At 35.1% G+C, this 27119-nt stretch overlaps 1 protein-coding gene across 2 annotated transcripts in view; it reads right to left on the reverse strand.

Moving 5' to 3' along the window:
* The window catches only part of Epc2 (enhancer of polycomb homolog 2), a 101615-nt gene that overhangs the window by 27018 nt on the left and 47478 nt on the right, over nucleotides 1-27119 (reverse strand). Inside the window, exons 2-4 of one of the 2 annotated variants that reach the window (XM_070023501.1) lie at nucleotides 15054-15149; nucleotides 11856-12001; nucleotides 1598-1804 (exon numbers count right to left, since the gene is read on the reverse strand). In XM_070023501.1, the coding sequence (XP_069879602.1) occupies nucleotides 1598-1804; nucleotides 11856-11966 (318 nt within the window). In that variant the 5' untranslated portion in view covers nucleotides 11967-12001; nucleotides 15054-15149. The remainder of the gene's footprint in view (nucleotides 1-1597; nucleotides 1805-11855; nucleotides 12002-15053; nucleotides 15150-27119) is intronic. The other variant, XM_070023496.1, reaches the window with a different exon arrangement.

The raw sequence follows: 27119 nt of genomic DNA on the forward strand, positions 1-27119 counted from the left end.
GAATTAATTAACATTTCTAACTATCAACAGTGTACAGTAAACAATCTTTGGTTCTCCAACTGAAAACAGAGAGGAATTAAAGAGCAAAGAGCACTAAAGAAATCCTAGCTTCTCAGAGGGCAAAGGTCTGAGGACCACAGTTCAAAAGCAGCCGTAGGCAGAGAAATCTTACTACCAATAAACCAGCAAAAATCAGAAGAGAAGATATGGCTCAAATGGTAGAACACTAGCCTTGAGGGGGGGGAAAAAGTTAGGCAAAAGTACAAGACCCTGAGTTCAATCACCAGTACCAACAAATAAATAAAATATAAAATTCAGAATATTACTTATTATATACCCAAAATATTGCTAATTTATTATTTCAAACTCAGTAAAGGAAGTCCAGTGGCACTTTTCCTTTAAAAGTTACACTATGAATAGTCCATGTTTTACAACATTTCTAAATCAGTTAAATTGCTTTTAAAATTTTCAATGGGTACTTCAGATTTTCCACTCATTCAGGTAAACCTCTCCTTCTTATCTAGTATCATTTTCAAGGTTTTACTGTAATCACAAAACTACTTTGTAAGGTTTTACATCTTCATAAAACAGATTTCTTTTGCTAAGAATTAGAATGCTAAATTGAAAACTCATCCTGACTTAGGATCATTTATCTATTGTTGGGAAATACATCCTCCCATATTTAAGAAAAATTGTATCTCTGTATTAAGGAACTTTAAAACTTCTGGTTATTAACTAGTAGAAGAATTTCTCCTAAAATGTCCAATCACCAGCTATTTGTTAAAAACTGACAAAGACAAGCCTTTACATTAGGAGAAAAAAGAATATACAGAAAATGATAATTTTCACACTTTTACATTACACGTTCCCCATTCTTTGTGATCTTAGAGAACGTTATCATATGTAGTATTTACTGTTAGAAATCGTGTAAGGTAGTGAGAACTGATTTGAAATAATGCCCTCCTCTACTCCAAATAATTTCAGAAAATGAAATCCTTTCTGTTTAAACTTCTGGCTCACACTATTTCTGAAACTCAGATAGGGACAAGTCCATCTGAAATTTGACACAACTGACAATTCGGAAGAGAAAAAGATTCCCTATTACTTTTGACAGAAGAGACCTGAAAATGAACATTTTACTATTTCCCATGATCCCATAGTAACTAGGACAGTATGATCCATTTTTTACTTGCAGGAATTAGAATCCTCCTTCAAAGGAAACTTGAGCTCCTAAGTGACCATCAAGGAAAAGCAGTAGGTCAAACTATCAGCATCAAACCAGAAGGGATTCATGATAGAATGAAGTTTACTGAAGAACTTCAAACTTCTTAGATATGGTAGGACACAAACTTCTCATTTCACTTTAACTGAAAGCCCAATAGTATGACTGAACTTATAAAGGACACAGACAAAATATAAACCATATAAACACACCAATAATAGGCAACTCAAGGGTAGAATTTCTAACATAAACGTTCATCAATGTCATTAGCTCTTAATATGTTCATATTTTTCAAAATTACTCAAGCTAACAGAAAAAACTATTAGTCTTAAACACTGGTAAGCTACATTCAATTAAATCTAATTTGTACATTACCTTTCGGGTTTGCATTTTCTCTGTTCTCCTCCGAAAAGCAACGTAAGGGTCATTGTTGGTAGAGCCATCTCTTTTCTCTTGTTTGATTTGTGGAATGAGGGATGGCCCCCTGCAGTTTTTACGCTTTCTCACCCAGTAGTCATATACAGCCTTAATAAGGTAATCATCTTCATTTAGCAGTAGTTTTGCTTCTTGAAGTGTTACAAGCTAAATGGAAAACACAAGATGTCACTGAATACCATGTTTGAAAAATAACCAAAGTTAAACTATAGATATAGGGAAAAACGTGATCCATTCTGACAATTATGATCAGATATTATAAGGAGAGGTAAAGACACTTTTCAACACCAATCAGAACTTGCAAAGATCACAATATATTTATGCTTCATATAAGTCTTGAATTAAGACCTTTAGGGTCACTCAAAATCCTTCTATCTCCTGATTCTACATATTTTAAAGTCTACTAGTTTTCAAATCTACTAGCATCATCTGTTTGGCTTTCCACAGAAACCAGAAGACACCTACCTCTGATATATAACATAATGTGACTCAGTATAAGATGTTTATCTTGGAACTAATAAAACAGCTGGTTTCTAAACAAATTCAAAAGTGTTCAATTTTGAACTCCTATCTAAGCCCTTTAAGCACTAGAAAATCTTTGTTCTTAACAATCATTCTGCTTATAACATTTCTATGTTGGGTAGAGTGGTCCTAGGATCCTCCAGGAGTTCTGACATAGGTATTGCAAGATGCAATGGGCACACATAACTGTTCACAGTGAACTTTAGGAAGCTTCATTGAGGTAACACCATCCTGATGATTGTACTTGTATCATTTCAGAGATGAATACTAATTTTCAGAACAAGCTGACATATATCCTGGTATGTTCTTGTAAAATTTAGACATGAAGAAATTGTCTTCTCACTATAACTGTAAGGTGTCTGTGTTATATGAAATCATATGAAGTAGGCATGCCTCATCAAATTCTTTGCTATTCATGATTTAAACTAAATGTATTATAATTTTATAAAACAAATGCACTGATCACGGGACTTCCGAGTTGTATCTTGGGTTTAGTTGGTTTATTATAATTTGACTGTCTAGGTAGCTTGATCATAGGAATAGAATAACAATTTAGCTCAAGTATTCTAGTCCATGTGACCTTTACATTTAGCATAGTAAAACCAAATATTGATTACCTAGTGTCTTACAGAGGCTAAAGCTTAGCTATACTAGAAACACTTAGTAACTTGGACTTTAACTTAGAGGGCCAAAGACTTATGTTCTTCAAAATACTACCTTTAAGTGGATGCCCCATTGTTAGTAAGTTCTCTGGAATGGTGATACAAGTCCCAAACGCCACAAGGACAATACAAGAATAAGAACTGAGCAATATGTAGAGTCCATTTTAATCTTCTTAGTGGTGCAATGGATTGAACCCAGGGTCTTAGGCATACTACACAAAATGTTCTACTCTTATCTCTGAGCTATACCACAGAAAAGATGCATCATAAAACTGTACTCAGGCTGGTAACAACACAAAATCACTGGAAGCTTGTGAAGTGCTCTGGAGACTAAGGGAAACAAAGCTACCAGCATATGATGTATGTGTGTCAGTTGTTTAATGACTACATTTCTGACAATATTTTGTAATCTCTGTAAACTAAATCAAGAACTTAATCTAACCTTAGAATAAAGAGGGCTTCCTCTACTAACTGGCAAAACAGTAATGAACTTCATATAACAATACAATCAAATTGATACTATTGTGCTCCTCCATATCAGCAAATTGAAACACTTGCATCCACTTTTTCATCTCTGATGCTCTGTGCTTCAGTTTTCAATGTTTTCTTTTGTTGTGCTGTTTTAGTAACCTCTTGTGTTACTGCTAATAATTTAAGATACATCTTGATACTTCTTTACAGTATTAACTGTATTCTCTCAGCTAATGGTTATTCTTATGTTTTAAATGCCTTTTTTTTTTTTTAAAGAAGGGACTTTTCTATTCCTTTTTCTTAGAAAATATATTTTTATTTTATGTGTAGCTATTTTGGAGCAACCAACTGCCAGTATCACTGCATCTCCATTACGGTGACAGCATCAATATGAGTAAACAAGTTGGGGAGGGGTAAGCAGGAGAAAAAGAGGGAAGGGGTACAGTGTTTAAAATTTAATGTACTCATTATCTTACTTATGTAAATGTAACTCCCCCTTGTTCATCACCTTTACAATAAAGATATAAAAAAGAAAAACAAGTAGATAAGAACTATTTGTAGACCAAGTCGTCATAAACTATATCATATGACATAATACTTTGTCCTCAACTTTAGAAAAAAAACACTTAACCATAACATATAATACTTTTCAAAGAATATCTGGTCCAATTTTAAAGCAGAAAATACCAGCCAGGTATGAGTGGCTTATACCTGTAATATTAGTTACTCAGAAGGCTGAGATCTGAGGATTGTGGTTTGAAGCCAGCAAGAGTAGGGAAGTCCATGAGATTCTTATCTCCAATTAACCAATAAAGGGGGGGGGGAAACAAGTGGAGCTGTGGCTCAAGTGGTAAAGTGCTAGCCTTGAGCAAAAAAAGATTAGGGTCAGTGTCCAAGCCTTAGGACTGTCACAAACTTTTTCCCCCCTTCTTCAGGTCTAGGCAAGTAATCTACCACTTGAGCCACTGTGTCACTTCTGGTTTTTTGGTGGTTAACTGGAGATAAGAGTCTCATGAACTTTTCCTGCCCGAGATGCTTTGGACTACGATCCTCCGATCTCAGCCTCCTGAGTAGCTAGGATTATAGGTGTAAGCCACCAGCACCTGGCCAAACTTTTAAAAAGAAAACACTTGCTTAAATTCTAAGATTACATATTTAATGAAACAATACATTCTGTTACACAGTGATAATCCAATAAAACTCCCCCTTCTTTACTTATTTCCATGCTAACATGACTAAAGATCTCTGTGTTAATTCATTTCTCCCTTCCAAACATCCACTATAGTTTTCTGATTCTGAACACTATCAAACCCATAATTAAACTAAAGTAATTATGTGATATTGCAATAATGATGAAATGGTTAATATAAGGGTCTTTTCAATTTTACAAATACTATCCCAGGTGTAAGAAATTCTCAACAGTTCTATTTATCTTTCATTTAGGAGAAATCAGTTTTCTAACTACATACCAGTAGATTGCTGCTATGCTGAAAACTTTCTCTGCAGCCATAGAAATGACTCAGAGATCTTTTAATAATATGAAGTTAAAACAAATATGGGTAAGGCAATACTTTAAATAAACTGAAATGAAAACTACAAACATTAAATTCAAACATTTATAAATCAGATTGCTCTTTTATTAACTTTACACAGCACAATTATAACATACATATACACACATATTACAGAATACTGTGGTAGTATGATTTTGTGGCAGGTTTTTATTGGGATTATTTCAAAAGATCTAAATGAATTTTCATTTTTAAATATACAAATATTTAAAAGTTGTAGTAAAGAACATACCCATTTCAACATGTTCCAAACAAAATTACAAAAACAAGGAGACATCATCTCCCATAACTGTTTGCATTCCTAGAATATACAAGATCACACTTCTTTAATGGCCATGCTGATTTGGTGCAAGTGCTTTGGGCCTGCCCCAGTAAGAGAACATTTAATAATACAATTCCAAGTAAACAGTTGAAGCACTAGGTAATTAAAAAACAAAAACAAAACACTAATTAAACTGACGGTTTGATTACTGAGTTTAGAGATCTTTAATTTGATTACAAGTACAATAAAGTTATAAAGTTGGAAATACGTACCAGGCAAATTCTCTATTAGTAAGCAAGAAAAGTAAATTTGGAACTGATCTAGTGGTAGAAACCACACTCTGAATACCAAGGGCACAGGCCTTGAGTTCAAGCCCCATACTTGGATAGTTGATACTATGGCCATGGTAATTTCATGTCATTGCTGTCATCTCTACTACTACCACAGACTTCTCTATGCTCTACTTCTTTACATTATGGCCTTAAATTCAAATTTTGGTGGAGCCTAAAGTAGGTAAATTCCTTCATTCAACATAAGGTAAGAGTGTCCTGGATGCAAAGAGGACAAGGGAATAGAGAGGTAGTTTGTCTTGCACCAAAGTGAAGGATTCTTCAAATGTAAAATGAAGCCTTAAGATGAAGAGAAAAGTTTAATAAAATATTAACTAAATAGCCAGAAAAGATAGACATTTATCAACATATATTTTTTTCAAAAAGAACTACTTAACTATACAGTATACATTTAGGAGTCTCCCTAGGAAACCTCCAAAGCAATGGCTTCCCTTCTATTTCTAGTATCCAAAAATCTAATAAGAATATGGTACTAGAAAATCTGTTATAAGTCACGGACCCAAAATGGAGAAATTGACTGAGTGGAAGAAATAGAGTATAAAGTAGAGTGAAATTTCTTTCAGGCAGGAAAGATGATGGAGCTTGTTTAGGTACTGAAATACTTAGTAAACTTACCACACTGGGATGTAGACTGCATGTTACTAAAACCACAGTATTACAAATGTAGAATCTAGCATTCTAAGATGAGGTAACAATAAAGAACTATAAAAGGACACAGTATACTAAGAGAGTTTGGTGTGTCTTTTTTTTTTTTTTTTTTTGGTCGGTTGTGGGGTTTGAACCCTGTGCCTGGGCTCTGTCCCTCAGCTCTTTAGCTCAGGGCCAGTGTTCTACCACTTGAGCCACAGCACCATTTCTAGTTTTCTGGTGGTTAATTGGAGTTAACAGTCACAGACTTTCCTGCCCAGGCTGGCTTTGAACCTCGATCCTCAGATCTCAGCCTCCTGAGTAGTTAGGATTACAGGCATGAGTCACCGGCACCTGGTTTGGCATGTCTTTTGTGAGGTGGAATATAGACTGTGTCAACAGTGAAAACTATTGAAGATTTTTTTCCCCCTTTTCCTTTTTTAGGAGGTACTGGCATTTTGAACACAGGGCCTCAAGTTTACTAGGCAAGCTCTCTAATCACTTGAGCAATGCCAAGCTTTTTCACTTATTCTTATTTCTTTATTTAAAATTTGATTTTTAAAATAAGGTTTTATGCTTTTGCATGGGTAAACTTCTGTCATTCTATCCACACAGCCCATGGAGCTTGGCTGAAAGGTGCATGCCATCACATGCCTAACTTACAGGTTAAGATAGGTTTCACTTTTTGTCTAGACTAGCACAATCCTCCTAATTTCTGCCTCCCGAGTAGCTAAGACAATTGGGAGTTATGTTACCTAGCAAAGGATACTAGATTTTGTTTTAATTTAAATAGAAAAAGCTGGTATTAGAATAGCAGTGGCTCAGATGAATTTTTTTTTAAAAAAGGAAGTGAGGAAAGACAGTAATAGTATTTTAGGGAAAACTTGTTTGATTTCTTTATATTTGGCTATGGATGATTCTCTAGAAGATATTCGTGAAAACTAGTAGATCGAATGGAATATAATGCCATTAGTTAAGAAAAAGAAAGTAGAACTCCAGGTCTGGACAAGAGGTCTGGAAATGTTGAATTTGAAATACTTGCTATGGTAGAATAAATAATTCCACATGAAACACAGCTTGGAGTTTGGTAGGCAGACACAGAATTTAAGAACCAGCAATGAAATTTTTGAATAAGTACTAAAGCTAAAATAAAAAGAAATATCAACATATAAGGTAGGGGCAATAGAAGAAGACATGAAGAATCAAATGTGTAGTTAGCATCTTCGAATATTGTAAAGAGATTAGAGGCTGAGATCTAAGGATCGCAGTTCAAAGCCAGCCTGTACAGAAAAGTCCCCAATAGACTCTTATTTCAATTAACCACTCAAAAACTGGAAGTGGAGTTGAGGCTCAAAGTGGTGGAGTGCTAGCCTTGAGCATAAGCACTCAGGGACAAAGCCCACGCCCTGAGTTCAAGCCCCATGACTGACAAAAAAACAAAAACAAAAACAAAAAACCACACACACACACAAAAAACCAACCCCCCACCCCCAAACACACAAAAACCTCTTGCTTGACAATTAGAAGGCCACTAGCTACTTTAAAGGGCTCAATTTAGTCAAGTGGTTTGTCATATAAGTAAAAGTCAAACACTGGAAGCACCAATTACAGCTAACCTTTTGAAAACATATAATGGAAAAGTGCTAGATTTTTGGGAAAGATGCAATTATATAGAAAGATTCTCTTTTGAAAATACATACTCTTGGGCACCATTTGAGCAGAGAGCCAATGACCAGAGAAAATGAAAGAATAAGTAAAATTATTCAAAACTCATAGCTAATGGTTTCTTATTTCTTCATATTATTAAATGTGTCCTGATTTGGACAGGAGTGGTGAAAAGTAAGAAGATAATGTAGAAATGTGTAGTAACTGGAGAACAGTGTTAAATATGTAAACAAGATATTAATGTAAGTAGGAGAAAATAAGGATTTATAAAATAAAATAGAAGGTATTAAAAAGAAAACTAAACATCTATTTCAGCTAGGTGCTAATGGCTCGTTCCTGTAATCCTACTTAGGAAGATGAGATATGAGCATTGCAGTTCAAAGCTAGCTTGGGCAAAAAGACTGAGATTTTTATCTCCAATTAACCACCAAAAGAAAGGTCAAAAGCAAAGCTGTGGCTTAAGTGGTACAGTGCTAGCTTTGAACAAAAAAAGCTCAGTGACCAATTCCTGAGTTTAAGCCCCAAGACTGGCACACAGCAAAACAAAATCTATTTCTTAGAAAATGCTTTATTAGGGTATTCATATTAGAGGATAAAAGAGAATGACATTTAAGGTATCTTGTGATATCTTAAAAAAAAAACAGCTTTTTTATTTAACAATAACCTCCAACACATAGAGAACCTTACATTTCAATACCTGTTTATCCTTAGATCCAGACTCATCTATTGTTAGCTTTTACACCCATTTGCTTTGTGTTTGCTATCTCCCTCCCGCCCCCTCCCCACCCCTCACACTCAAGAGTTTCGTTTTTTCAGTATTGGAGATTGAACATAAGGCTTTATACATACTAGATAGATGTTCTATTACTTGAACCATGTCCCAGCCTCACATTTAAAGATTGAAAAAAAGATAAAAATAGTTGTTCTGGGTTTGAGCAGTTATTGGAGAGATAAGAAATAAAGAATTATTTAGGGTAAGACAGTAATTTAGTTTTAGAAAAGTTAAACTGGAGAGGTCTGTGGATCATATTAATGGAGATGCTAATAGTTACCATCAAAAGAGGGAAAGAATACTATGGTTTCAGAAAGATGTAAAGGACAAAAGTACATGAACTATTGTATACACAAAAATCATCACTTAAGTGATAATATCCAAAGTACACCTACTAAGAACACCATGAACAAAACTTCAAGAAACTTCCAGGTTTAAAGGTGTTGAGTGAAAAGAAGCCCCAAAATGATGTTAGAGCCAGCCACAGGGATGGATACCTAGACCATAATCCCAACACTCAAGAGGTAGGAGTATAGCATCTTGAGTTTCAGACAAGTCTGGACTATATGGTGAGACCTTGTCTCACTATGAAACAAAAAAGCAAAAGGAAGCTAGGAAGTAATGTCATGAGAAATAATAATACTAGAAGGAAATAAACTGCTTAAAAACAACAAAAATGAAGGTATTTTCAAGATATAAAAAGGGCTAGGGATACAGGTCTGTAGTAGTGTACTTGCTTAATATGCATGAGGTGCTGAGTTTGATCTCCAGCATTGATAGGAAAATGATATAAGAACACAACAAATAAAAGGAATAGATGGGGACTAAAACTAATTATAGCAATCGGCAACAGGAATTCTCAATAATGGCTTCATTACCATAATGTCCCAGAAAGATAGAGGCAGAAAGTCTGCCTTAGTTTTTTAAGTGTTTAGTAACCTAATAAATATTAGGCTAAGTACAAACTTGATTTCTTGCCTGGGATCTGATACTATGCCAGCCTTCAAAAAAGGAAAAATAAAGGGATCCATGAATTCAGACAGGGCCTTGGTTTCTTTAATCCTTGATTCTATTAACAGGACCTTATTTTGTTCCTCTGACAACATTTCCACCATTTATCTCCCACTGCTTTAAGTAGATGCTATCATGCTCTGTGCTCAGCCAGTTGTTTGAAGGCCTAGAAGCTTGTCCCTAAGCAAAAAGAAAATAAGATAGTGCTGATTATAGGTGCACAGTTAAACTGTATAGTTTACAAGCTTTTTTTGTTTATCGTGCCCCTAATTAGATAATAAGCTCCTCACGGGCAAGATTTTTATTATGTCTTATTCAATTCTATCACCTATCTTGTTTGTGAGAAACAGTAAGAAAGCAAATTGTAGAACAGAGAGCTGAAGACTTCTGATGAAATAATTGTAGCTATCTTGATTCATTTCTGAATTATGAAAAATATATGAACATCAGACTGCTTCAGCCTTCATTTTTTAAGATTTTTTAAAATCTAAAAATACAAGCAAACAACAAATCAACCCCCAAAACTATTATTTGATGCCAGTGACTGAAATATTAGGAAAATGGTGAGCACAAACTATATAATTAATATCAAAATTACAATTAAGAAAAAAATCCCAATTAAAAAAATCTCTCAAAAATCAGGAAACTGAATTTTACAAAGTTCATTTTTCAAAGTGTTCTTTTAATAGTGCACTAAATATTAGAACAGGGCAAAGACTAGAACAAAAATTAAACATACAGCTAAGTAATGTTCCAATGGAAAAGTTTGTGAAATGCTTTAAAAAGCTGACAATAGGATTTAGACAAGTTATAAGGTAAGTAAAATTACTTTCTATAGGCAAACTAGTGAAGAGTTTTAAGAACCTACTGCAAAATGTTTATTTATAACCGATTTATCTGTAACTGACTTATGTATAACTGATTTAATTGTCAGTGTAAAAACACACTGAAAAAATTAGCATATCAATATCCCATTTAGGTACACCAAAACTTATTTTATAGTTTATTTTTAACTATTTATATCAATACATGCTTATTAAAGTAAATCTGGAAAAAAGAAAAATAAAGAATATAAAAATCATCAACTATTCCAGTACCTAAATATGAAAACTGATGACATTTTCTTGCATTTTTCCCCTTTAGGCACGTGTATAATATGTTTTAAACAATTCTGAGAACTTTCCAATAAACAATATCTCATTTTTGAAATTTAATATTATATATTTAATATTATATAACATTAAATGAAAATTTCCTGTGGCATTAGATATCATCCAAAATTATAATAGCTGCATTAGATTTCAGCCTATAGACAATTTGTAACGTATTCTAAACATTCGAGTTTTTAAAAGGTTTTCTTTCTTCTTGTTGTTGATCTTGTCCTTTTCTGCAATTCTGCAAGTAGGACCCAGAGCCTTGTGTAAGCTAGGCAAGTAAGTACTTCACTACTGAGCTACATTTATCCTAATTTCCTTGAGAATAACTCCCAGAGATGAAGATTATTAAATCAAAAAGTGTAAAACATGTAAGGCTGCTGATATGTGCTGTTTAACTGCTTTATAAAAAGACTGCATCATTTTAAATTCTCTGTGACACATGTCATATCTCACTTAAATTCTTAGTTTTGTGAATAATTTTCTTTAACTTAAAGTTTTAAATAGGACTGGGAATGTGGCTTAGTAGTAGAGTGCTTGCCTAGTATGCATGATGCCCTGGGTTAAATTCCTCAGTACCACATAAACAGAAAAGGCCAGAAGTGGTGCTGTGGCTCAAGTGGTAGAATGCCAGCCTTGAGCAAAAAGAAGCGCAGGAACAGTGCTCAAGCCCCAGGACTGGCCAAAAAATAAAAAAATTAAAAAAAATTAAGTAACATAGTTAAAATTAAAACTCATTTAAAATGGTAAATACCTTCATACAAATTTGGGCTAGTGAGCAAATTTGATACAAGATGGTTGCCTTAGGAAACCCACCAAATACATTTAGCAGTACCCAAATTTATTATTTTATTTATATCAAAATGTAGTCCTATTGGAAAGGATAAAGAAGATACTACAGCACTGTAACTAGTATTATTTTATCCCCATAGGAAGATGTCAGAACACTGCTCTTGAGGTTCTTGTTTGAGAAAGTGATGATGGAGTAGTCTGTCAGGAATATTGTAAACAGAAATTCTGGGATTTCAAGAAACAAAATTCAAGAGACAATAAAACACAATACTCAGGTCTAAAAATAATTCAAAATAAATTGGCTAATTTGTAAGAGACATTTTTTACATAATACAGTACCTGATTAGAACTGGCTTTTTCAAGTCTGTCAATCATAATTTCAAATTGCAAAGGCTTAATTTCCATCTTTCTGTTAAGTCTATTTAATAAGGTCTCGTCTTCTGAATCCATATCATAATCTGGTTGCTCGTTGTCTAGATTAAAAGCTAGGGAAAAAAAAAAGAATAATTCTTCAAACTGAGGAGAACTTACAAAGCTATGTATAGAAGTTAGTTTCAGAGACTAATTATACAATGGAAATTACAAAGCTATGTATAAAAGTTAATTTCAGAGACTATACAATGGAAAACAAAGTAAAATTTTGCTTTACATATGACTTAACATTTAAGATAAGAATTCTAATTAAGAAAATACTTTTAAAGAAGTATCACAAATACATAAGAACATACAAAATGGCAATTATAAAAAATATGATAGTTTGGCAGTAAATTCAATTAATAGTGCATGATATTATCATTGAAGATCACAGAAAGATAGAACACTAAAAAAAGATATTGGATGGCAGATTAATAATCTCAAAAATTAAGCTGAATTCCTATTCCCTTCTAATACCAATAAATCACATACTCAACAAAATTTTGTAGTTAAAAAAAAACACAAAAATACCAGAAGAAAACAAATTGCACAAGAAAAAATATACACTCAGAAGCCATAAAACCAACTATTCTTGATTACAGAAAAATAAAAATTTTCCACATATAAAATTTAATTAAGTAAAAAGACAAAACTGAGGGGAAAAAAGTAACACATACAGTTCTGATTTTCTTAAAAATTTTTAAATTTAATAACAAACTAGTAATTTGACAGAAACTGACAAAGGATTTTTACTATGGAATATATATCCATGACTAAAGCATAAAAAAACCCTCTTATCCATTCATAATTAAATAGATGTATACACAACAAGTAAATAGTAATTTTCACTTATCAATTAGACTAAGATCCAAAATTTGATAATATGCTATTTGAGAATGTAAGAAGGTACTTATAAGCTGGTATTTAGTTCCATTAAACATAACTGTTTCAGAACTGGACACCAGTGGCTCATGCCGGTAATTCCTGTAATCCTAGCTACTCAGGAGGCTGAGATCTGAGAAACACAGTTTGAAGCAAGCTCTGGCAGAAATTGAGACTTTCTACCTCCAATTAACCACAAAAAAACAGAAGTGGAACTGTGACTCAAGTAACAGAGTACTAGCCTTGAGCACAAAAGATTAGGGACAGCATCAGGCCCTAGGACCAATATAAATGAATGAATGAATGAATGGATAAACAAACAAGATAATATTTGTCTCAGACTTGGCATTTCTATTTCTAGGAACTTATCCTACTTACATAGCAACAGAATATTTGTTGTGACAGTGTAAGAATTTAAAAAATACAAAGCAAGGGATATTTATAGGATTAGATAAGTAAATAATAGCTTATATACATATAAATAAGTCTGAGTCCCTGGGATCTTAATAGTATATACAGTAGATAGACACACGTATTTTTTCTCCTTTTTATTTTTGTGCTGGTCCTGAAACTTTTTTTTTTTTTTTTTTTTTGTTCAGTCATTGGGCTTGAACTCTGGGCCTGAACACTGTCCCTCAGCTCTTCAGCTCAAGGCTAGTGCTCTACCACTTGAGCCACTGCACCACTTCGGGGTTTTCTGAGTGGTGTATTGGAGATAAGAGTCTCACGGACTTTCCTGCCCAGGCTGGCTTTGAACCTTGATCCTCAGATCTCAGCCTCCTGAGTAGTTAGGATTATAGGCGAGAGCCTCCGGTGCCTGGCTTGGTCCTGCAGCTTAAACTCCGGGCCTACAGTCTGTTTCTAAGCTTTTTTGCTCAAAGCTAGTGCTCTACAACTTGGGCCATAGCTCCCCACTTCAGGCTTTTTTGCTGTTGTTGTGGCTGATTAATTGGAGATAAGAGGTTCTAGGACTTTCCAGACTGGGCTGGCTATAAATCAAGATCCTCAGATTTCAGCCTCCAAAGTAGCTAGTTAGGATTATAGGAATGAGCCATCCACACACACTCAGCCATGTGTATCTTTTTTGTTTGAAGACAAGGATGGATATATATGCAAATGTTTGTAGATTTACAGAATATTTGTAAGAGGATACACAAAAAACTTGTGAAAGCTCTCTACTTCTGAGTAAGGATAGGAGAGTTCAAGAATGGTTGAATTAAAATTTTCTTTTTCTTCTTTTTTTGTATTATTTGATATGAATGTTATACATTGTTCAAAATATAAAGAGGAAAAAGCCTAAAGTTTTAGTGAGACTAGTCACCAACTATTTGGCTATTTAAAGGCTGCCTGCATATCAAGGTGTAAGTGAATATCCTGCTTCTGGTATATGAAATGTCCTAGGATTCTCAGATTCAGCGTGACATTCTTAGAAGTAGTACATACAGTAATAAACAGATGTGTATTACACATATGATTTTTAGTAAAACCAGTCTTTTAGTACAGGAAATACTGAAAGATTTAAATAGTTAAAGGCTTTTACTTTATAATCAATAAGTAACTACTAAATCTCATTAATCTGAACTCATTTTTGTTTTTAAATTTTGTCATAAGCTAACAAGAAAAAGTTTACTAAACTTCTACAGCACTTAACTATGCCAATCCTGGGGCTTGAACTCAGGGCCTGTCTCTGAGCTTTTTTTTTTGTTGTTCAAGGCTCGAGCTCTACCACTTGAGCCACAGTTCTACTTCCAGCTTTCTGGTGATTAATTGAAGATAAGGGTTTTACACATTTTCCTGCCCAGGCTGGCTCTGAATTGTGATCCTTATATCTTAGCCTCCAGAGTAGCTAGGAATACAGGTGTGAGTCACTAACACCTTGCTAGGACTTGGTATCTTAATAGTAGTAAATATTCTTTTAAAAAATCAATCCAATCCATACCAAACTCAAATGATGGATGATGAGTTTCCATAAACTATAAACATTACTAAAAACAACTTCCTTTCACAAAAGAAGATTTTGCATTTGTAAGTGCAGACAATGAGTGTTTTTAGATAGTTAATAAAATTAAGTAGTTAATACAACCAAAAGACATTTTAAAGAAAGACTATAAACTGTTAAGCAGAGTTAATGTAATATACTAATTTCTAAGTTAAAACAGAAATTTTCAAAAATTCAAGGGCAAGGCTATATATACAAATTTTGCATGGCCATCTTGTACACACCTACCTAATCTTACTCACCTCTTGTTCCTCCACTCCTATCTGCTCTATCTTCTTATTCTATTCTTACAAAAGCCAGCACCCCAGCTTGTGAGGCAGGGGAAGGGACAAGAAAAGCTGGGAAATAGTTTAGAAAAATTAATAGTGAGAATTGATAGGAGATCTGACAATGTATTAAATCAAAACCAGGGCAGCAACTTGCTCATACTAGCACTACATGTATTTAGTATTATCATTTCTTTTTAATTAAAAAACTATACAAGAAGCACTGCAGTTCTGATGCTTTCATACTAGGTACATGTGTCTAGATGTACCTCTTTTTTATCTCATATATTTATTCTCTCCTCTTCCAGACAAATTCTTTTTTTTTTTTTTTTGGTCATAGGACTTGAACTCTGGGCCTGGGCGCTGTCCCTCAGCATTTCAGCTCAAGGCTAGTGCTCTACTACTTAGCCACAACGCCACTTCCGGCACTTTTCTGTTTATGTGGTGCTGAGGATCAAACCCAGAGTCTCATGCATGTGAGGCAAGCATTCCACCACTGAGCCACCTTCCCAGACCCCCAGACTAATTCTTTAAAAGCATTGTTACTTTAGTCATTCTTATATGCTTCTAACGCAATACAGAAAATAAGAGTACTAAATTTGATTTAAAGCCACACTTATTAGGCATGCTTAAGAGATTAAAAAAAAACTATAAGCAGAATATTTTCTGTAAGTTTGATAAAGTTGCTTTTTAAACCCAAAAACCTTATTACCTATTCGAAATTAAGTAAACATACAAAGTAAACATACAAAAGAAAAGGAAGAGGAAGCAGAGAGGAGGGTTGAAAATTTCTTGATGTAGATCAACACTATATATGTATACAACAATACATATGTATACATATGTCTATGTACGTAGAAACTTGTAATAAAGGTAAGTGAAAGAATTAAGGGTGTGCATGATCACTGTAAGGAGAAAGAAAGTGAGAGGGAAGTCAGATCAGAAAGTTTTCTCAAAAGTGTAGTTGCTCTCTGGCAAGGAAAACAGCTTCTGCCTAGGTAAGGAAGTCAGCATAATCCACTGTTAAAAACATAATGCATTCAGAAGTTAACTTAGAGAATATATAGTGTTCAATTAGCTGGTTAAAGCAAATAGTACTTGTGTTAGAATTGACCGTTAAAGTAATTTATAGTGGTTGCTCATATTTATATGCAAATATCTAATAAGTATAGTTATGAAAATAAAAGAAACCCAAAAGAAATAACAAAAAATTTCCCAGAGCCAATATATGGCAAGATTTAAAGTTTTCAGATTTAAAGTTTATCATGGTACAAAATGAGTAGCATGAAATTCAATACAGACATAATGAGCCAGTTATTATCCATTACTTCAAAATATTATGAACATCAATATTACCATATATTATGTCTATTAAATATTCTATGGTAAAGGGAAAAATAATTCCCTTTATTTTTCCCACCCAAATCTCTAGGTGTTGGGGGGGGGGGAGTATGGGAATAGTATTTTCAGTTTCTCCCTTCTCTTTCACTGTCTTCAGATTTGTGAACTTGATAGAACTTAAGTAGCTGTTAAGGTGCATGTTCTCTCCTTTTTCCTTTTTTCACAAAGGTTGTACTCTAACCAGATCCCTAATGCATGGTAAGGAGACTCACTAACTCTTTTAGGGGATGTCTGGAATCAGTGCCTAATTTGTGGAAAGGCAAATTTATCTAATTCACAGGTTAAATATTATAAAGTCCATTAAAGACACACACACACGTACACACACACACCTCACCTTTCAATACCACATTTATTAGTTATAAATGGTAAAATTTTATATGTCCATGCTGTTTCTCAATTAGACAGAAGCACAAAGGGGAAAGTATGTTACTTCTTGCTTTCCCAAATTCAGCATTGTAGAATAGTCAGACTTTACTTTATTTATTTTTGACTCAAGAACATTCTATTGGCCCTTAAACAATATAGTCAACACACTTATTCTACTTATCCTCTTTTCTCTGGTTATTTGTACAACTACATTTGCAAATGGTATCAGCTTGTAGAAAAGGCTGCTGCAGAGAGTAAAGTTCTATACAAAAGGAGATAAAGTGAAAGTTTATATATCGCACCATGAAATCCCCCATTCTTCCATCTCCATTCCTCAACTCAGCTAGAAAAACAAAAATTTTGCCAGTAACTTAGGAATAAGACTTGAGAGTTTCCTCTGTGGGAAAACAGATTCCCTTAAAAAACACAATGTCAGATAAATGACCTTGAAATATAAATGGCCAGTCAAGTAATTCAGATACTTAGGACAGAAAACAAGCAGTAAGAGGGATCTCAAAAGAAATGATTCAATGCAAGAAGAAAACAACATACATAAAGAAAGATAGTATTGAAACCATAAAGGAGGTCAGAAAAGGCGTAAAAGAACACCTAGAGAAAATAATGTTTTTAAATTAAAATTATAAAAAAACATAATATTTATCAATGGCAACACTGAGTTAAAACACAACAAAATGTTCAAGATTCTGAAAGATGCTTGTTTCCAGCTTAAGACTTTTCAAGCAATCAATCAGTCCAGAATAAGGCCAGATGCCCCTTAGTAAATGAATGGATCAAGAAAAGGTGATACCTATACACAATGGAGTTCTATGCTTTCATCAGAAAGAATAGTATTGTCCCATTCATATGGAAATGGAAAGATTTGGAAAAAATTGTATTAACTGAAGCCAGACTCAAAGAAAAGCAGGGTCATATGATTTCCCTCATGTGTACAAACTAGAATATCAATATGATATTCTTAACAGGGGATCTCAAGAACCCAAGTGCTTAGTGTAAAGGACTATATATAATGAAACATATTAATGTGAGCTGCAACTTATGGAAATAAGAGTTTCTCATTAGACCCTGTATATATTTAGTTCTTTTTTCTCTATTGTTTCTTTTTTCTTTCTCCATTTCTCTTAGTTGTTTTTGTACCTCAGGTTTAGACAATGCAATATGTGAAAGGGAAAGCGAATCACAGAAAAAGCAGAAACAGATGAACCACAGCAATATTGATACTCACTTGACACTATGTTAGATATGAACATTACAACCTAGGGGGAGGGAAGAGGGAACGGTAAATGGGAGATATAAAGAGGAATGGGGTAGCTGGGCGCCAGTGGCTCACACCTGTAATCCTAGCTACTCAGGAGGCTGAGATCTAAGGATCGAGGTTCAAAGCCAGCCCAGACAACAAAGTCCCTGAGACTCTTATCTCCAATAAACCACTAGAAAACCGGAAGTGGAGCTGTGGCTCAAGCGGTAGAGCGTTCTCCTTGAGCTGAAGAGCGCAGGGACAGCGCCCAAGCCCAGAGTTCAAGCCCCACGACCGACCAAAAAAAAAAAAAAATCCACAAAACAAAAAGAGGGATGGGGTAACAATTATTAAAAATAAATGTACATATTGCCTTACCTATGTAATTGTAACCCCTCAGCTCATCACTATTTCAATTTAAAAAAAGAGTAAGGCAAGATAAAAAGTAATTTGAGGGGCTGGGAAGATGGCTCAGTGGTAGAGCACTTGCCTTGCATGCATGAGGCCCTAGGTTCGATTCCGCAGCACCACATAAGCAAAAAGAAAAAAGCCGGAAGTGGCACTATGGCTCAAGTGGTAGAGCGCTAGCCTTGAGCTGAAGAGCTGACGAACAGCGCTCAGGCCCAGAGTTCAGGCCCCATGACCGGCCCTCTCCCCCCCCTCCTCCAAAAAAAATATTAAAAGTAATTTCAGACATACAAGGCCTCAAAAAAATTCATCTTCTTATCCTTTCATAGGAAACTATAGGATAATGTGCTTCATTAAAATTGAGCAAGTCTAAAAGGAAGAAAAGTAGAAAACAAATACAGGAAACTCCCTGGGATAGATCATAATCATTCTGCAAACTTAAGAGCAAATGGTCAAGGTTAACATAGCAAAATGAACCATTATGCAGAAAAATGTCCACAAAAGAAATAAAACTGGGCTGGGAAGTTGGCTCAGTGGTAGAGTGCTTGCCTTGCATGCCTGAGGCCCTGGGTTCGATTCCTCAGCACCACATAAACAAAAAAGAAAAAAGCCGGAAGTGGCGCTGTGGCTCAATTGGTAGAGCACTAGCCTTGAGCTGAAGAGCTGAGGGACAGTGCCCAGGCCCAGAATTCAAGCCCCATGACCGGACCCCCCCCCCCCCCAAAAAAAAGAAAGAAAACTAATAGATTGGCCCACTATTTGAGTATGAAGCTGGAGTTAGGACAGATTTTAGACACTTGGAAAAAGATAAAAGAAACAGATACAAAGATAAGAAAAAAGATACAAAGATAGGAAAATAGTCTTCTTTCAAAACAGAACCTCAAGAAAGAAAATGTAATCAATGTTAATTACTAGTTGTTAATATTTGCATATTACTTATACTGAAGACTGAATTTACATTAAACTAAAGCAAAAATGGGGAAAGAATACTGAGATGAAAGGTAAGAGAATTTTTGTCTTAAGTATTAAAAAATCATGAATACATTAAAATATAGTACCACTGTTTAGAATTTTGAAGATAACATCCAGATAAAAAACAAAGAATATGAAGGTAGTTAAAAAAATGAAGGCAAGTATGAGATTCTATATGAAAAGAGTTGTAAAAGTCCACAAGTTCAACTATGAATTGGAGACTGATCATTTTGTCATGAAGGATGGAACACATCTAACTATACTTAGCAACAACTAAAATCAATCTATCAATAAATAAAACTTCTTGAAAATCTCAGAGGAATTACAGTAAATGGAAACAGTCAATGGCAAAAGGTTACATAGTATAGATCCCATTAAGATAATATTCTTGAAATGACAAAATTATAGTGATAAGAAAGTAGGGGGTGTAAAACAAGTCAATGCTCCTATCTTGTAAGATGTTTATTCAGTATAAAATGCAATGATTTGGACCTACTTTAATACTAAGTACTGAGTAAGCATTTAGCAAAAGTAGGCTGCTACTCAAATTTACTCCATTAATAATGGGTCAATACAATCCTTTAATTTAGTAGAAGTGAAGTTGTAAGTGCAATATAATTTTATAAGATTTTGTAATATCAATGTCCCTAATAATCTGAGTACATAGAAATCATGGTTTTTAGATTAAATCATTTCATGTTTTAGCTAGGTGTATTTTATAATCCCAGCACTTGGAAGACAGCTGCAAGAGGATAGTGAATTAGAGGCCAGTCCAGATTACAGTGATACCAAACCAAACCAAATAAAACAAACAAAAAACCCACACTAGGCACCGGTGGCTCAGGCCTGTAATCCCAGGTGCTCAGAAGCTCAGATTTGAGGATTGCAGTTCAAAGCATGCAGGGTAGGAAAAGTCAGTGAGACTCTTATCTCTATTTCACCACCAAAAAATCCAAAGTGGAAGTCTGTCAAATGGCAGAGTGCTAGCCTTGAGCTAAAAAAGCTCAGAGACAGTGCTTAGGCTCCAATTAACCAACAGAAAACTGCAAGTGGCTCTGTGGCTCAAGTGGTAGAAGGCTAGCCTTGAGCTGAAGAACTGAGGGACAGTGCCCACGCCCAGAGTTCAAGCCCCACAACCAACATAAATTAATGAATGAATGAATTAAAGTCCTCAAGTATAAAGTGACTTTCAAAGATAGCTATTGAAAAGCTAGAGTAGGGCTGGGAAGGTGGCTCAGTGGTAGAGCGCTTGCCTTGCATGCCTGAGGCCCTGGGTTCGATTCCTCAGCACCACATAAGCAAAAAGAAAAAAAAAGCTGGAAGTGGAGTGGCGCTGTGGCTCAAGTGGTAGAGTGCTAGACTTGAGCTAAAGAGCTGAGGGACAGCGCCCAAGCCCAGAGTTTAGGCCCCATGACCAGACACCCCCCCAAAAAAAAAAACAAAAAACAAAAAATAACAATAACCAAAAAAAAGAAAAGCTAGAGTAGTAGCAAGCAAACAAAGCACCATCTCAGCTATGTCGGAGCTGTCCATGGTCCTGATTTGGCCTGGAAGATTAGCCAAGATATATACAGACAGAATGTATGTCACTGCTAAAAGCTCCTCATTACAATTATCCCAAATTTGTGAGAATTATAAGACTTAGCCAGAAATAGTATTCACAACCTCTGCCTCCAATCTGCAAATAAAGTGAACTATAGAAAAGTTTAATGCTGCTTTTTTACAGTGTTGTTTAGTGATACAATTTTCTCTATCCACTCATTACATCTTAACACATGCTCAAGGTCTGTACCATAATCAGGATTGTTCCTGGCCCTTTTTTATCCCACTTTCACCCCTGAATGAACTCATGTTCTTACACTTTTGTAAAGGAAGCATTATTCCACTGAACTAGAAATCTCAATCCTGTTCCTGTGTCTTTTTGATTAGTCAACTAACTAGACTCCACTCACTTTCAAAAATTCATATTTTACATCAATAATGAATACGATGCGGCAAGATTAGTAGTGGTGATAATGATTACAACAGCCACAAGACATGAGATAATTTAAAAGTTTTCAGGTAGATTTTCAGCATTACAGAGTAGAAAAACCTCAATGATATTCAACTGAACTTAGGGGATGCAATACTAATGAAAAAATGTTTAAGAAACAAAGCCAGGTGCAGTGTACACAACTATAATCCCAGCACTTGAGAAGCTAAGACACGACTTTTAGGCCAGCCTAGACTACATGAAGAAACCTGTCTCAAATCCCTTCCCCCTCATCAGAGGGAAAAAAAAAGACACTAGGCTAGGGCCATGACTCACTGACAGTCCTGTAAGGTCATGAGTTCAGTCTCTAGCATTACCAAAAAAGGGCTGAGGACACACACACACACACACACACACACACACACACACACACACACACACACACACACACACACACACACACACACACACACACACACACACACACACACACACACACACACACACACACACACACACACACCTTCTACACAGCTTCTTCTACACTTCTATTCCTCTCTTTTCCTTTAGATTCATGAGTTCAGTCTCTAGCATTACCAAAAAAGGGCTGAGGACACACAAACACACACACACACACACACACACACACACACACACACACACACACACACACACACACACACACCTTCTACACAGCTTCTTCTACACTTCTATTCCTCTCTTTTCCTTTAGATTCTCCCTTGAAGGTTGCTTTGCAAAAACTCAGTAAAAAATTTGATGAAGGACAGTAACAGTTCAGAGATAAAAATGTAAATGTAGTGAGACACCAGCAGCTCATGCTTGCAATTTTAACTACTCAGAGGTTAAGACTTGGAGGATCAAGATCAAAGTTAATGCAGGGTCTATCACTTTAGAATTACTTAAGCTACTCCAAAATATTCAAATTCCAGAGGCCCACTTCAGAATGTAAACTTTTAACAGTTCCACTTCAGGATATATATCTTAAAGAACTGAAAACTGTACCTTGAAGAGAGATGTTCATGCACACATTCACTACAACAAAGCTTGGAGTATCAGAGAGATAAAGCAATACAAATACATTAATGAATGGATTTTTAAAAGTGGGTGGTTCAGGAGCTGCAGACAGTAAGTAATGGGCAGTTGCTATTCAGTATACAGAGTTTTAGTTTTAGAGATGAAAAATTTCTGAAGATCTGCTATATAACCCTGTACATATAGTTAACAATACTGTACCACATACTGAAAAACTACGGAGGACAAATTTATGTTATGTATTTTTTACCACAATGAAAACAGTGAACAATCCCTCACATTTTAACTAGTCCAATCATGTAAAGAAGAAACAGGTGAATCCAAATCAAGGATTGTCCTTTATACCTGTCACTACTAGTATAAAGCATAATGTCACAAGTACAAAGAATACCTCTTAAGGAGAATCTAAAAAGACATGACAGATGAATGGAAAATATCATCCAAGATGTTCTTTTGGGAACAATTATTAAATCACCTATGAGGTCAATTTACTAATTTTTGTAATTATGCCATGACTACATAATACAATGTCTCCAGGGAAACATACACTGACAATACATATTAAGTAAATCTGTAGTTTATCCTAAAAGGGTATAGAACAAAAATTACACAGGGGAGGAAAGAATGATAGTATAAAAAATGTTAGCAAGATGTTGGTATAATTTGTGGAGGGGAAGGGAAAACAACGAATCGTTTATAAATAGGGATACAGGTGGATCCATTGCAACAATGAGATGTACAAGTCGTTATGTCGAAAAACAAACTTTACTACTTTGGCTGGGGGGAGTGAGGGGGGGCGGTTTAGGGGAGGTGGAAGATGGGAAGGGGAAACAAAGGAGGAGGCAACAATGCTGGATAAGAAATGTACTTATGGAAGTGGCGCTGTAGCTCAAGTGGTAGAGCGCTCGCCTTGAGCTAAGGGACAGCGCCCAGGCCCAGAGTTCAAGCCCCATGACCGACAAAAACAAACAACCAACAAGAAATGTACTTATTATCTTGCCCATGTAATCGTAACCCCTCTATATGGTATTTCCACAATAAAAAAATTTAAAAAATGTTAGCAAGAACTAAAGAGAACTAAAGATGAACAAATACTACTATATATTAACTTTCAGTGAATCATGGAGAAAGGTCTACAGAATTCTTTACAGTATTCCAGCCAATTTCCCATAACTAGAAATTAGGACAAATATTTTAAATTTAGCTAATACTATTTCAAAACAAAAAGGTTTTGAAATTATGTTGTAAGTACAACTTTCTTGGAGCCCATATCTTATATTCTAATATAAACCCAATCCAATTCTAACATGTAGCTATCAACTTAGGCTGTTCTAAGGTTAAATTCTCCATCACAGAAAACTAGAAAATTTCAATTTGTGTATTTTAAAATTATATAACAAGAACTACTAGCACTGGAAGAGGGCCAGAGAAAATAGTCAAAGAGATGAAAAAAATATTTCCTGTTTACAAGAATTCTTGTTTCAATATCTCAGTGCTTACAAATTCACTAGAAATGTCTCAAAGAGAAAGTGAACTTCCTGACTAGGCTTGAATAAAAGGTTTATTTCCTTCTATCAAAAATTTTGTATCTTCTAATTTGCTAAAATTATTGTAAAAAAGTTTTATATTTCAGGGGCTAGGAAGGTGGCTTAGTGATAGAGCGCTTGCCTTGCATGCCTGAGGCCCTGGGTTCGATTCCTCAGCACCACATAAGCAAAAAGAAAAAAAAAGCTGGAAGTTGCACTGTGGCTCAAGTGGTAGAGCGCTAGCCTTGAGCTGAAGAGCTGAGGGACAGCGCTCAGGCCCAGAGTTCAGGCCCCACGACCGAACCCCCCCCAAAAAAACAAACAAAAAAAAAAGTTTTATATTTCAAAGCATAATAAAACCTATTTAACTCGTTAATTGAAGTGAAGTTAAAATGAAACTTTTGAAAAAGAAATATTTTTAAAAGAAATGAATAAGCTACATATAGTCTTAGTCCTCTTAAAATACACACATAGGGGCTGGGAAGGTGGCTCAGTGGTAGAGTGCTTGCCTTGTATGCATGAGGCCCTGGGTTCAGTTCCTCAACGCCAAATAAGCAGAAAAAGCCAGAAGTGGCGCTGTGGCTTAAGTGGTAGAGCGCTAGCCTTGAGCTGAAGAGCTCAGGGCCAGCACCAAGGCCCAGAGGTCAGGCCCCATGACCAACAAAAAAAATAAAAAATAAAATAAAATACACACACACGTATAGTCTAACAAAAATACAGCATATGATGTTTTGAAAGGAGTAGCATTTTGGACTTAGAAATGTTCTTTCTTCGAAATGGTTATAGACTATACTTGGCTCTGCATGTGTTTTTCAAAACTGAATAAATCCCATTCTGCCAAAATCTAGGTTATGAAAGGGGCTGGGAAGGTGGCTCAGTGGTAGAGTGCTTGCCTTGCATGCATGAGGCCCTGCGTTCGATTCCTCAGCACCACATAAGCAAAAAACAAAAAAAAAGCCGGAAGTGGTGCTGTGGCTCAAGTGGTGTAGAGCACTAGCCTTGAGCTGAAGAGCTGAGGGACAGCACCCAGACCCAGAGTTCAGGCACCATGACCAGACCAAAAGAAAAAAAGGTTATTTTGAAAAGAATTTTTTGTGTTCTGGTCCTGGGTCTTGAAATGAGGGCCTAGATGCCTTCGTTAGCTTTTTTGTTCACAGTTAGTGCTCTACTGCTTGAGCTCTACTTTCAGCTTTTTGATAAGAAATCTGATGGGCTTTCCTGCCTGGGCTGGTTTCAAATCACGATCCTCACATTTCAGCTTCCTAAGATTTGTTTTTGAAAGATTTCTTTTTATAAATCTCTAAGAAAAATTAAAAAGACAAAGTCACAAATACAAGTAATGTTACCAACGATACTACAAAATGAGAACATGGATTCTTTGTCTCTGTGCCTGACTTACTTAACGTAATTTTTTCCAAGGCTTTCAATTTCTTTAAAAATGGTACAATATCATTTTTTCTAATAGATGAGTAAATTCCAATGTGTATATATACCACATTTTCTTGACCAATTCATCTTTGGAGAGGTATTTGAGCTGATTCCATACCTTGGCTATAGTGAACAGTGCTGCAATAAACATGGTTGTGCTCATGGTGGCTTTACTGTATACTGGTAATCTTTTGGGTAAATGCCCAGGAGTGGAATTGCTGGATCATAAGGTAGTTTCATGTTTATTTCTTGGGAAACTACTACACTACTTACCAGAGTAGTTGAACAAGTTTATATTCGCACCAGTATTAGGAATGGTATTTAAGTGTATAAAATGTATTAACTGAAATACATACTGTAGATTCAAGGGAGATTTCAAGAAGTATAATTCCTTAGAAAGCCAAAATCAAAGTTCAGCAAAAAAAAAAAAAAAAAAAAAAAAAACCAACAAAACAAAATAAGAGGGTACACAACAAGAGGGTAGGGTGAGATCAATAGGAAAGGGGTAGACAAATGAAGAGGAAAAGGAGGGGGGGAATGCAAAAAAAATCTATGTATATCTAACAATCAAGAAGAATGAGGAAATGGTTGGGTTGGGAAGGATGGGTGAGAATGTTGAAAGAGGTGACATTAATAAGATACATTATATCCATAATCTATTTTGTTAAATGGCAAACTCTGCTGTATAACTACCTAAAGACAATAATTTTAAAGTAAAAAATAAAAAAAAGAACTAGCCGGCACCCGTGGCTAGCTATTCAGAAGTAGTGGTTCAAAGCCATCCCTGGCAGAAAAGTCTATTAGACTCTTATTTCCAATAAACTATTGCTAGCCTTGAGCACAAAGAGGCTCAGGGAAAATGCCTATGACCCAGTACCAGCAAAACAAACAAACAAAAAGCCAACAACAACAACTCTTCCCCTCCCCAAAAAAACATGTAAAGCTAAATGTAGAAAAAAGACACCAGTGAAATGATCATATATCAACCTCAACAATGATGCTATCAATAAAAATGCTATCAATAAAAAATGATCCAGACAATGACATGGTAAAAATCTAAAAGTAAGTAAAAAGAAGCTTAAAATCAGCTATTGAGCTTTCAGAATTCTATCCTAACAGCATGTAAAAAATTGAACAAAAATGAATAACTCTTGGATCTGTTAGAGAAGCAAAGTCAAACAAAAACTGGAAAAATAGATAAATATAGAAAATAAATACAGAGAACGAGAACTTATTAGAACAGAAAATTCTAGGCGAACCAGTACAGAAGGGTGTTGGTGGAAGACCAAAATTATAATTAATATATTACTGAAGGCCTAGTATGAAAAGGTGTGAGAGAGAAAAACCCTAGGTACTCCAGTCACAGAAGAGAAGAAAGTCAGGCATTCTAGAATTTGACAGAGTATTTCAGTTTTTGATGAACGTTGCACTCAAAAAAAACTATTTCACCAGAGTCTAATCTGCTGGGTTTTTTAAAAAAATCAGAACCTATCTGTTCTGAAATATGGAAAAATGCCATTCCACATACCTCTGGTCTATATAAAAAATACAGTACATATAGTCATGTATAGTACATAATACTTGATAATAAATGGCTTACTGAATTATGTATTCATTATATTGTATTTTTTTGGTTTTGTTGTTCTATTATTTGTTTT

The sequence above is a fragment of the Dipodomys merriami genome, unplaced genomic scaffold (genome assembly GCF_024711535.1).
Source record: "Dipodomys merriami isolate MVZ:Mamm:240054 unplaced genomic scaffold, mDipMer1.0.p SCAF_1, whole genome shotgun sequence".
Lineage (NCBI taxonomy): Eukaryota > Metazoa > Chordata > Mammalia > Rodentia > Heteromyidae > Dipodomys > Dipodomys merriami.